At 35.6% G+C, this 13,891-nt stretch overlaps 1 protein-coding gene across 2 annotated transcripts; it reads right to left on the bottom strand.

The window, feature by feature from the left end:
- Positions 1-936: 936 nt before the first annotated feature.
- Positions 937-9,512, bottom strand: LOC116169996 (phospholipase D3-like). Of its 2 annotated transcripts, none has more exons than XM_031486225.1 (9): positions 9,170-9,512; positions 3,945-4,048; positions 3,730-3,894; positions 3,348-3,528; positions 2,023-2,283; positions 1,904-1,972; positions 1,726-1,857; positions 1,378-1,680; positions 937-1,330 (listed from the first exon to the last, which is right to left on the bottom strand). In XM_031486225.1, the coding sequence occupies exons 1-9, from the start codon at positions 9,473-9,475 to the stop codon at positions 1,052-1,054; spliced, it is 1,800 nt and encodes a 599-aa protein (XP_031342085.1). In that variant the 5' UTR covers positions 9,476-9,512; the 3' UTR covers positions 937-1,051. The 2 variants fall into 2 exon arrangements, with proteins under 2 accessions (XP_031342085.1, XP_031342086.1); XM_031486226.1 differs by lacking the exon at positions 9,170-9,512 and adding an exon at positions 5,358-5,569.
- Between the last annotated feature and the right edge of the window lie 4,379 nt (positions 9,513-13,891).

The raw sequence follows: 13,891 nt of genomic DNA on the forward strand, positions 1-13,891 counted from the left end.
GTATGTTTTATGTGGGGGCGAAATGTATTTATTGATTTTGTTTGCTGCCGCATCTTATTTTGCCAAATGTGATATTTTCATGACTCCTGAACATTTGAATAATTCTTATATTAGGTATATTGAAATTCTGTTATGAATATGGGTGTCGAAAGTCGAAGCCCTACCAAAAAAAAACAAGCATCTCAAATTGGACAATGAAAGTTTAGGTAATAATCAAGTAGTTAAATATACTTATTATTTATTTATTTAATAGTTATTGTGCTGCTCGAGGCACAGACAAATCCAACTAACCAAAACAAACTTTTTTTAAATAAACCAGAGTGTCTTAAATGCTGGAAACTGATCTAAGGAAATTCCATCTCTGCCACAGATAAAAAATTCTTACCTCAGCCCAGGTTCGAACACCCGACCTTCCAGCTATGTAGCCCAATGCTCTACAACTGAGATGTATAGTCGGGTCGGGTTTATTAAGCAGCTGAGCAAAGCGATGCAAGCTGTATAGGGGAATCGATGGTGTCCGTCAAACGCTTGGACTGATTCGTTTCAAATTGCACAGTGGACATATACCGAGTGGTGCACGGTAAGTAGGAATACCCTGCCCTCCTGTACATTTTACAGAAAAAACTGTAGTTTAAAGTTGTTCAGAATTAAAAGGCGCATACAAAATCAGCTCTTGGGATAAGGTGTTCCTTACAAGGGCGGACAAATCTTTACTTGCAGGATGCCAGTGAAATTTTCCATCTCAATTTAGGTTACTAGTCAGTGGCACCAAGAAAGAAGCTGCTGATGGTCTCTCATAAATCATAATAGCAACAGCTTGATGACACCCTCCCTTGCCTAACGTATCTTTTGTATCTTTGAGCTGTCCTGTATCCTTTCTCATATTTTTACCTCTCAAAGAAGTAGGTAAATTCTTTTGCTTCCCAAATAAGAATATAACAATAAAAATTTTTATTTCTCTCAAATATCATTATGGGAAAATCATACAGTATCGAAAATATCTTTTGGTTTTGATAATATAAAATATGTACAAATAAACTATTAACCATTTTTAGAATCTAAAGTATGATATTGGGTAGGAATAATTAGAATTCCAATCTCGTTCGAATACAGCTTGAAGTTGACTACGTACTGTAATATGGGAATCATTCCTGTTAAAAATAGGGTCATGGACAACAAAACCAATGCCAGCAGTATCAATGAAATAATCTCCAGACCAGTTAGAAGTGCCTATATATGCCGTGTTATCTGTAACCATATATTTGTTGTGATTTACGCGTGCAAACGGTATTTTTGCTTGTGATGGTGTTGCAGGTACTACGAAGTATCTCTGAAATACACATATCGAGCAGTGGATATGAGAAGATGTGCACTTACCACTTCAACTTTTGCTTTTGGGTAGGAGTCCGCGATATCGGCTAGTGATTTTAGAAAATAGTGCTCAGACCTTCTTGTATTATTCCATTTACTAATTAACAATCGCACTTCGATTTTATCTATAATAGCAGACCTTAAAGCATTGTCTAGGGAGGCCCAATATTTAATTTTTGGCGAATAAATTGTTAAAGGAAAATAATCCATGACAGATATGTATACAAATTTCTCAGCCTTTTGTATAATATTCACAATTGCTTCTAAATCGTTAGTTCTACCACCTGGGGACAGGGGCGGTGGCGAACTCTACAATGAAAATTTACATGGTTGAATGCTTGTTGCATTGCTTACTGATATGTATGTTTGGAAGGTGTCGTTATCTAAAGTTAGATTCATAGGTGTGTTAATGCTGTACTTTGTTTCTAAATACGAAGGCCAATAACTAGGTATCTTTGCTCCTGGCTCACCTAAGATCCAATACACCTACAGAGAATTTATTTAAAAATGAAGACAAATTGAAGTTACTTACATCAAAGATCTTTCCAATGTCTTCTGCAAGGCTAGTACAATTATGTACGACTATTCCCATTTCTTTAACCTACAATCATACGTTAAAAAAATAAAAGTGTATCCTACAATATTTTATACTTGGGTTAAAGAACGCCAATCCATATTAGCGCTTCCTATGTAGAAATGCGTTCTATCAATAATCCATAATTTGGTATGCAAGACACCGTCGGATCCTAACAACTGTGGGAAATTGACGCTCCTCACTTCAGCAGCTTTTCGTTTTACCAAGTACTCTGTATCAATATTTGGATTATTACGATTCGGAGCGCTTTGAGCAATTTTTATTTTAATGCCTCTATTTAGTCCTGTGTTTAATAACGCCTGGAATACTTCTTCTCCCTGTAAATTCAAAATAATTTTCAGTTAAAATACTAGGAATTAAGATTTGGAAAACTACAATCACGCAATCAAGAGGCGCATGCCCATCCTGAATAAGTTGTGCACACCCTGCGTATGAAAATTGCACATAAAGTAATACCAAAAGTAATACCCTCGGTAATACCCAAACATGAGTAGTAATTTATTTTATCATTCCTTTTTATAAATGTAATTTATAAAGTTTTACTAAATAAAATATAGTTCAGAGCAGAAATCATAAGGAAAAAAGAATCAATATTTTTTCTATTCCATGCAATGGTAAACTGTTATTCAGCAAATACAAATTGTGATTAAGTAGTAGGTGGGTGTCATATAATTAAGCACTCAATAGAAAGGTAATAATTTAGAGACCTCTGATGGTAATTACACTGTTTAATTATTTCAGTAGTTAAAGAAACGTCCAATACTTTTTTATACGAATTTTTGTGATTCAAACTTTTTAGGATCAATACCTGTATAAGTGACGGTTGTAAATGCATGTCTTGAACAAATACAATGAGTGAGTAGGTAATGTTCATACACAGTGTTGACAAGAATGAAATAATCTGTAATAATTTGGGCTATTACTGTCAGAGCAAAAACATGCAGAATCGAATTTGAGACCTAGCAATTCTATGCTGAGATAAATTGCACTTCCAACTTCTGAGCGAGAAATGCTCGTTTTTCTCATTCCTGTGCAGTTAAGATTGCATTATATTATTAAATTATATATTAAATGAATGTGGGGCGAGGCCACGTTCAGTTGACAGCTATATTAAAATGTGATCAGGTTTTTTTCTTTTAAAAAGGCTCTAAAGTTAATTGTAACACAGATCACAAAGAAACGTGTACTTACTCCCGCTCAGAATTGATGTTACAATTAAACAACATAGAATTAAACAGGTTTTCATTTGATATCAAACTCCTTGAAATCTGTCACTTGGATTCTTTTTATTAGCCTCAAACTTGACTTTTCCATTGGAAGTAGTAGTGATAGCAGTGAATAGGAATCAAAGTATCAGACTTTAGCAATAGATAGACGTCACCTGATATGAGGAAGGATGTGGATAGACCTCAGAACTTCTCAAAGTCCAATAAAATGATGCAATTTCTATTGTATGGCGCGTTGAATTTATTAATTCTAACCATGTGTGATATGTTGAAGGGAATGAAGTTGCATTTCGGGGATATGTAAGGCCTTCTGGAATGCTTTCCACTAGCGATAATCTGAAAGTAAGCGATTAATGCAAACATAATAAATTTTTGGGTGATATGACAAAGTTACTTTTAGTTTAACTTAAACCACAAGTTTGTTAGTCTTTTTTTTAAAAAGATATACGAGTGAAAATCAGAAGGAAAAAAGATCCATTTACATATAGCACAGTGGTAATACTAATAACAATTCAATGAACATATCAAAATTCTTACTTGCAAGTATCTGGAAATAAGTCAGAAATAACTGGAGTCACTTGCACATCTGATCTTTCCATTGCATGGTCCAGCAACGGCAGAAGCACAACAAGGAAAATTAGAACTAAGATAATGCTTATTGGAATGCATGACGGTTTGCACCAAGCTTGCTTTTGTCCCCATCTACAATGCCATATAGTCGTTTTGTCGTTTTTAAACTACATCATATTTACCGTTTCAAAGCTGTATTTCCATCCTCACCAGGTAGCATGTACGTTTGACTCCAAATATCGTTATCTTCTTCGTGGCCCAAACTTGTAGGGGATTCCAAAACAGTCTGAAATTATACATGACTGTTAGAAGGATGAAAGAATGTGTGCCTTTATTCCCTGATGATGTATGGAATTAAAGCAATCCGACACAATACGACAATAGGCAGACCAATTCTTGAATAAAATTGTGTTGATGTTGGACATTTTTCCCTAATTGTACGGTGGGTATTTACTGATCACAAACTAAAAGTTTGATGTTTACAGTGTGTATCAAGCTATAGTGTCATAGTGACAGTGGATATTAATGACGCGAAGGATCACGCCTGTAACGTCAATTGCGGATTATTTGGGATTTACTGATTGTAGCGGGGGATCTCGGAAAATTTACATAGGTGCCGCTTTATAGAGAACGTGGGCGTGTGTAAGTCTGGGGATAAGCGAAGTGCGTTTGGCATTAAATGTGGGCAGGATGCATACGATCATAAAAGCGCTAGCTCGATCGTGATGCCAATTCTAGTACCGCTTTGACAGGGACCTGAAATGACACGAGGGGCTACAGGGAGTAACTTCGGGGACGCTGGACATGAGATTTTTTTTTTAAATACAAGTTTATAGCTAGACGGCTCATGGAAGATATTATTCCCCTCAACTTACCCTGTTTTCATCCAGGAGGCTCGGGTCCAATTCCCGAAACGGAAAATTTTTTTTTGCACAAAAATGCGTACGTACCCAGTAGAGTTGGATATTAAATTATTTGTAAGGATGAACAATGTTCACGAGATGGATACCGAGGCTCCTCACACCTGAACAGAAACTTGTCAACAAGGAAAGAAATTTTCATTACCTATTATATACTATTGTGACGATTGACGAATATAAAAAAAACAAAATAAAACAAAATGTTTAACTTTGCTCCTTGCTGCCTAAATAACCTACATTTGGTATATTACTTAAAGGTACTTTTTTGACGACTGCATGCGTGCAATATAAAAATGATATGTTAACAGATGGAAATGATTGGATAATGGAATTTCGATATTGGGCAAGACAGAAAAAACTAAAAAGGAGTAGTTAAATTATGTAATAGCAGTCGATTAGGTACAGATAAGATACCCAAATTGATGAGCAGTTTATATCAATACTGTGGCATTTTAAATCCTTTTAGCAAAAGAAATGACGCGTACGCCAATGGCGTAACATGCCAATTATACTATTATAGTCAACGTCAATTGTCATATGTATTTTTCCTTCCGTGATGTGTTGCAAGCATAGATATGGTTTGATTTATTTTACATTGTTATGTATTTGGGTAGAGTTATGCTTATGAAAGAAGATACAAATAAAATGTGATTAGCAATTATATCATATTATTACCTTTTGTACTTTTTGTAAATCACAATTATCAATTGCTGCTGGTTTCATTGTCACAAATAGAAAACATCACACAAGTTTTATAAATTAATTAGTAGCACATGTATAGGTGATAATTATTTCTACTAATTTTTGTAGATAAGATACAGTTTGTTTACTACACACTTCTCGTTAAATACGTTAGTAGTACTATGAACTCGTTACGTATTACAATTTACAAAACAAAAAAAATCAGCCAACATTTTTCAGTGGCGTTGCGTATGTTGGGTACTATGCCAATAGGTACTTGTCTTCAAATGGAATTACTTTCCATGTAGTTTACTAAATTTAAGAATGACTTGTCGGTAACTAATTTTTTTTAGCATACCTGCGTGAATTCGTCCATTTGAGGGTTTGAGACCTCAACAATCTTACCGCATGTAGATAGCTGTGTTTTTTTGTTTAATGGGTTTCATCGTCGAAACTTTTTGGAGTGTCCGCATACGTTTCCGATCGTACACAACCTAGGGATTATACTTATGCCATATTTAAGCAAGACAATTGTAAGTAAAGTTATTCTCACTTTACTTTTTGACATCAAAATAAATAGTTTCAAAGTTTTCCCAATACAATCCGTGCGTAAAAACTACGATTTTGATATCTTTGACATCCAAATGCAAAAATTTTGTTTTTTATACTGTACGTCAAATGTGACATTTCGCTGATCATATTCAGGTAGCGAAGTATATATCGTTTCGTTGCTAGGAGCAGAGAAGCGGAAAACAGGCAGAGAAAGTTTACTTCTCTGCCTCCTTTCCACTTCTCTGCCTCTTTTAATTTCTATACCTGCGTTGCCTAGCCGTTTACATATGTACAACAAATTCCAGCATACTAATAAACGAAAATTTAGTGTTTACCACGGACGAATGAGCTACGCTGACATGTTGGAATTTCCACGACTTGTCAGCGATGGTAAACAATATACTATCATTGTATTGTTTATAAATACAATGATACTATTTATTAAAAATTGCACAGTTTGCTGCTTTCTGTCTCCTCTAAGACCCCCATATTACCAAACATAAACACTTCCGCATAATTTGAATTTTGAGCAAAAAGGAAAAAGCTCGAATAAGTTTTTGGTTTCGGCGCAAGAGCATCGCCTAATCACTTTCTTATTTATTGAGTATCGGAACTAAATTGTGACTACAGATGCTTCTTGTAAAAGTGAATCTAGTTGACATACCTACTATAAATGGATTTGCACTTGTACAGAACTAACTTATTTCTTATTTGTGGATCGATTTTTATGTAAAATCACATCCGAAAATCAACTGTAGGGTCGGGACGAGGGTCGGGATATCTCGAAAAACGGAAGGTCGGATGGGAGTATCATTCACAAAACGAAAAATGAGGTCTAGAGAAAATTCATCTGTCGGTGGAGTATCGGTTATACGCAAGAGCTTTATTGTTTATTAATTCAATGAATTCATTGGACGATGAACTACTTTTTTAAGTTTTACTAATGTTGCGATTTATCCTTTAGTTAGGCATATTTTATGTAGCTATAACAGTATACTCTAAGCTAGGATATTTACAAAAAATGGAAAAATGTACCGGGTAGCTTGTTAAACTACTAAATAGGGAAAACTAGTTATTAGCTAACACAATTAGATAAGAATAAGACAGAGCTACTCTGCTTAACGCTGCGTTCAGAATTGAATTCTTTTTGGAACATTTTCACGTAAATATCATCGTGAGATTCGCGCGATTATCGCCGTGTCTGAACGTAGCCTAAATCGTCGGCCAAACCTCTAGAGCGACAATTGAATGTAAATAGAGAATAAACACAAAATAGGATTTTTTTCATAAACAAATTTATACAGGCTATCCAAGATTGGGTGGGATTGCATGAGTCACTTTCTTATTATTGAAGATAGTGAACAGGTTAGTGAAGAAAGAAACTATAAGAAGTACTTTCAAATACTTTCAATCAATAATAAATTTTGTAACAGACTGAAAGCAAAACAAACTTTCCTGAACAATTTTTCTATAACAAAGGTACTATGAGACCTTAGCATTGAGAAGGTTATATCTTATACGTACAGAGTGTTCCTAAATACTAAAATACATACAGAAGGGGCTAATTTTTTTAAAGTTATTTTATGACTAAAAGTTCATATAAACTGTTGTCTGCGAACACTTCGTTACCGATCTACAGGTGTTATCATTTCACCTTGAATTGTAATCTTTCATCATGTCTAAACATACGCCAACACAATTAAGATATAATTTGAAACGAGAACTTTCAACCTTGTAGAAATTTGTTAGAGTACCTAAACCTATACTTTTTCGTGCGGAAAAGCAAAAACAAAGGGAAAAACATGCTTCGTCAAATGTTAGATACCTACTCAAAATTTCTTTTTCTCGCGACAATGCTGTACTAGCCAGAATGATTTATTCTTAACAAAAAAGCATCGTAAAGCTTATGATGCGATGCATGAGAAGTAAATAGGTACAATAAAAGGAAAGTCCTGGGCCTCAACAGATGCTACCATGCGGAAAAGTTAAGTTTTGAAGAAACTCATTTTCTTATATTTGTTATAAGAACAAGACAAGATGTTTACGCGAAGAAACAAGACACAGTACAAGAATGGTCGATCAACGCAAGAGATCTGGCTTTGTGAAACACATAGACGACACTGGAAGCATTTGAACCTCTGTGGTCGTTGACAGGTTTTGCGTTCGAGTTTTTTTTATATATAGGTGTTATTGTGGTTTATCTTGGCGTTTTTGTTTTACTTTTGATAACTAAAACGACAGCGGCAGCCAGGATGGGAAGATCGGAGCTTTCGATCGACATCCCGGGCGACTTCGATTAATCTTTCTGAATGTTCGATGGCACTGTACGGTACACGAAGGTAGGTGCATGATTGAAGTGGAGAGAGGGTTTTTCTTTGCGAATTATAAGAAAATGTCACCTAACATGTTCATCAATGTTTAGTGTTTACCCAATCCACATAAAGAAACTCATTTTGTGTACTATTTTTTACCATGAATTGGAATAGGTAAGTCACTTGCAAACCCACAACTGCCATTATGAACAATTTTTTGTATAATTTGCCTAAAGACGTGACCTTCTAGCCTCCCCCCACGCACCGTCAAGAGTCCCCCTTGTCCTATTTAACAAGAATATCTTTGAGGAACATTTGCTTCCGGTTCATATGGTAGCATCTAGCATGTCATTAAATCAATCTACCTTGAATACTAACAAAATTGCCCATGTAATACCAGCCGAGTTGAGATAACCTTCTATAATGTCAAACACTTTCCCCAAGGTTCATGGCCGCTCTTTGAGCTTGTTTGGTGGGCTAGCACAACATCCGATTCACGAAGTGCATGTGTTATTATTTCATTTAGCAAATATACACTGTAAAGAATGTGTTAAAGAAGAAGAAGAGAAACCATCATTAACTTTGTATGTAAAGTACTAACGTAGTTTCAAGATTTTTATAGGTATCTACAAACAGAGGGACATGTTGAACAATTGTTTTAAGCAGTTCTCCACCAAAATTGATAATTAGGTGACTAAACCCACAAAATGCAAATGAGCAATAATTACACCAAATGGCACATGCACTGCAAGTATCTATTAATAGATCCTGCAGCAAAATGTGAGTCAAGGTGGCACACAACTCTTTATTTGCTCATTTTAGTGGGTATAGGTACAGAGACAGCCCGCAACGAATTCTCTTGTCTCTTTAGATTGGACATTTGGAACACTATGCGGCTAGCAAAATAAATTAAGTTACAACTTTATGATAAGGAAAACTTACAGACAATCTAGGTTTTCCCAATGCTCCTGGCCTATACTTTGGATTTCGGCCATTTGTTGGAGGTAAAAGCACTAACAGTTGTTCATGTTTGTCACGTGTTGAGTTTGTGCTACACGACGGCTGTGCTTGTTGATCCATGGTGTTACAGTGAATGTTCGTGGAATGATTTCCATAACTAATATTATTTGTGTTATTCACTTGCACTAATAGGCTACAAGTTTGTGAAGCAATTTGAAATAAACCGTCTTGCAAATTTCGGTGCGTGGAATGGGAGCTTTTTCCAAAGTTCTCCCAAAAGTGCGGCATATTTACAAGTTACATTGACGTGCGTTCTGTATGAGTATTAATATCACTACTACGGGAAAAACATCGATCTACAAAGTTCGTGTAAATTGGTGCTAGTTTCTAGACTTGCGCCCCCAACCTTAAAGGGAATTGATTGAAGTCTCATGCAATAAAAAGGGTTATTAATGATTCATTGTAACTAAAACGACAATCCATGGAACTATTTTGTGTGTTTAGATCGTGCAAGCCAGTAGTAATATTTCATATACACGAAAACGTATCGACCTTAGCCTTTTTCATGACAACGCATTAATTTTGTATCGAGACGAGTTTTATACCTACGTATGATCAATACAAAATCTTAGTTGGCGTAGACCTGTACCCCCTGATGACTTGTCGTAAAAGATGGTAAAATACCTAATGCGATACTGAAGGAACTGCCTTTCCCCCCAATTAATAGTTTTTAGCTTTCGTGCTTGAGCTAGGTGGCTATTGCGATCACTGTTTTTAGCGCATTTTTAGAAAAAAGATACGTTATTATGTATATTCCTTGTGTCTGGCTGTCTGACTGAGATCTCAGCAATTACAACAGCTAGAGACTTCAAACTTCACTACAAGTCTTCTGCTGCAGTGTAAATGTGCAAGCTCTAATCTATTTTGAGTTAGATTACCTACTCGTGAGATCGATAAAATGGCAAATTTTAATCATGCATAATCTGCTGATTTAGCTACTTTTCCTTGTTTAAGATATGTAGGTATACGGCTTTCGCTATAAAAACCGGTGCACGTCATTGATTTATGAATCAATTTCAGACAAGTTTTCTATAGATTTCGCACACTTGTTTTTTTTTGTACATGTTGCAGTGTTGCAGCATATGTCTAAAATTGATACACAAATCAATGACGTGCAACGGTTTCTATAGCGAAAGACGTATATATTAAAATTCCATATCAAATGTCGACTGGATCATCGATTATGAAAATAATAATTAAAACATTATTATTACGAAAAATGTTTAACAGAATAATGAAAAATGACTGATGAATAAATTTGTTATTAAAGACAGGGAAAAATCTTCTATGGTGATTTCTACCAACCCGGTTAAAACAGTTGAATTATCGTAAATCCCCATAATGTGGTTGTTTCTAGATCACATTCAAATTATAATTAATTATAATTGTAATTGTCGGTACATATCTTTCTCACCAGCCGCAACAATCAACTTAACTGAGCTCTTCCACCATTGAGTTATATTCAGAGTTGTTACTGTGATACTATAATGACTTCCCCCAATTTTGCATTCTGAAAAGAGGGAGCGTTTCCCTCATTGACAATAATGAGGTTATTCAAAATCAAAAAGGGACGCACCTCTTTGATTACATCGGGTGTTTCTTCAAGCGCGGTAGAAATTGAACTTGTTCTGTAGGTATGTTTTATTTTTCGAATTCATCCAAATTCATTAGTGGTAACAACTTAACAACTCCTTCCTAATTAGAATAATATGTTCGGGGTTTATTGTGATTATAAGTTATTTTACATTTGGCATTTACTAGACTACGAATTCATTTATTGAGCCGTTTGTATGAGTGCCTAGTTTACGTCAATAGCGAAGGCGATGCTCCGACTGATTTGGCGTGGTGCAGCTTAAATTCGTCATTCTTGAATCGAATCTGGACTGTTACCCGCTTGAAACCAGGGTATAACTCTCGCCAGGAAAGATTGCCGGTCACAGCACACCTTGTGTGGATTTACGATCTATGTTTTTCTAAAGATGCGAGCGACTTCAGGAATAGGATCGTGCCAATGTTGAACGAAAAGTCTTTTTGTTCAACATTGACACGATACTATCCCGGAAGTCGCTCACATCTTTAGAAAAACATAGATTGTAGACCGGGATCAAGTGTTCTATGACCGGCAATTTTTCCTGGCGAGAGGTTTATGTATGGTACTATGGTACAGCCGATCTTTAGCAGGGTTTTTCTGGCGCCGTCGTCGTTCAGGTTCTGCCTGCGTACAGAGATGTACCTCTTCTTTGGAAATGCCTGATTTTGGTGAAGGTTTAGACCCCGACGGCGTCGGCTCGAACTGTCCACGACATCACCGATTCTCCAACTTTTGGGACAGATTTTATTGGCTTTGTATGCCGTTTTATGTTACCCGGTAAGTGTGAAATGGGATGCGCTAAAATACCTCTTTCGTCGTGTGAGCCCTTCACTTTCGGTCTACTAGGAACGCACAGATAAACTGGCGGTACTCGAGACCGATTGGCTACGGAAACGCGAACTGGTGGTAGAAATGGCGTGCAATTTGCAGAAGTTTAAGGTGCAATTCCGGTCCAACTTACAGCTGCAGTAAACTTTTTACAACTACCGGAAACCAGCACCTCAAAGGCAAGCAAAAGGAAATAATTAATCATTTCAGCAAATTTTAATATACTTTATCTTAGCAGCTCCCATATTTGGGCAAACTTTTAATTCCAAATTACAATTACGCATAATTGAGGTTAGTCAGACGCATGATTTCCTGCGGTCTAATTTTAATTAATAATAATTAACGTTGGTCGGGTAATGGTCACCACGTCTGTGGGATGACTGGTTTCCCCTGCCGCCATTCCAAAAAATGATTACAGTTCTCAAACATTTGCATCCAGATAGGTAATATCCAGTCGCAACAAGTCAAGGGCCAACTAAAATTAGATAAGCAACGTGGACCTTTTCAAGCACAAGCAAAAAGTACATACATACAAACTACTTAATGTCTCTAGCGTATGTCCGGTGGCTTACGTAGGTACCAGCCCGAAAAAGTGGCAGTTGAAAAGAAAGTCAGCTAAAGGGACATTTATATGGTAAATGCTAAAAAAATAGGGGCACTAAGTAAGGTTGCCAGATATGTGCGGAATACAGAAAACCGGTGAACTTGTGCTGTCGAGGGGAGAGGGTCTACGTGGGGCCTGGGCGCCATAAAGTTCATAACGGATTAGTCAACGCCGGTCAGCGAATGTGACTCATTGTTTCTATGAGGTACGATATTCGAAATTTGAATTGCATTTAATCTCAGTCTTAACATCGATGTCGAAGTGATAAATAACGAAATAGGTACTCGCTCGTGTTATTAGTGATAAAAATGGAATGTGTTATAAAACAATCTATTTAAGGACCGTTATAAATTTGTTTATCGTTGATAGTCCTATGATCATTAATAATGAATTTTATATACAGAAATCACGTCATTAAATTTACGTTACAATACTAATCTACAGGGTCGCTATTAAAGATCCAAAGAAGAGAACCAAACCTCTTACCTCTCATGCTCGAAACGAAACCGTTTGAGCAGGAAAACTACGCTTCCTTTTGAAATTATTTCACAAAGTAGGTATTTTGAGGTTAAAAAAACTTTTTGACGCATGGTTTTTGAGTGCGACCGCCATCTTAAATTTTTTTAAATGGCAATATAGGTCATGTGATACTTCATTAGAATTATTTTTTTCTCTTTCTTACTACCTTAAATATGTATGGTGTTGAGTTTAGAAAACATACCTAATGAAGAAAAATGAGAAAATTTTGGCCATACGCTTGATTGGCTAATCTATTGCAGAACTTTAAATTTAGATACCTTTAAATTAATAGAACGTTAAAAATTAATAAAAAAACCAATGAGCAGGTGTTTAATAAGTGACAAAAACACAGTATACATCATATAGTTTATCTTCTTACAACTATGTAGGTATTACCTGAGAAGTAAATTTAAATTTGATTAAATATGGATCATTTGAGAGTTTCTTCTCTATTATTTTCTAATTTAAAACAATTCATCATTACGGTAGTAAGAAAGAAAAGTTTGTAATGCACCGAACCGGAACTAAAGTGCCAAAACTGAACTCTTCGGTCGAAAATAGGGAAACCAAACCTGGCATCAGTGGGCAACAAGCTGCAAGTATGGAATGAATAAAACGGTTGAATGCGCCCCCGAACCAGGAAAAGACATTATTTACGTAATTAAAATATAAACTTTCTTTGGAATGATTTTGAATCATGTACGCAACTAATTTATTGTAATGATTTATTATAAATTATCTAATTAAATAAATTACCTAAAGATTACTTTGTTTATTTACTGTCAAGTGTCAAATTGTATATAATCTTTGTTTATTCATTTAACGCATGCGCCAAATTGCGAGAGGAGGTTATTGGATATTCAAAAATCTTATCGTCAATTACCGTTGCTAAAGCCGCTTTACAAAGGTACAATTCTCTCTCCTTATTTTTCGGAGAATTTATGCCTGATAACGTGTAGGATATTAGCTTTGTTTATAACCAATATTTATTTTAAAAAAAACTGTAGTATTGCAAGCAGTTTTATTTTCAGAATAAGGTCTTATTCTGTGGTTTTAGGTATGTATAATATCAGTATGGCAACATTGCTTTTAAAGCATTTAT

This window comes from Photinus pyralis, unplaced genomic scaffold, assembly GCF_008802855.1.
Source record: "Photinus pyralis isolate 1611_PpyrPB1 unplaced genomic scaffold, Ppyr1.3 Ppyr1.4_LG4, whole genome shotgun sequence".
Lineage (NCBI taxonomy): Eukaryota > Metazoa > Arthropoda > Insecta > Coleoptera > Lampyridae > Photinus > Photinus pyralis.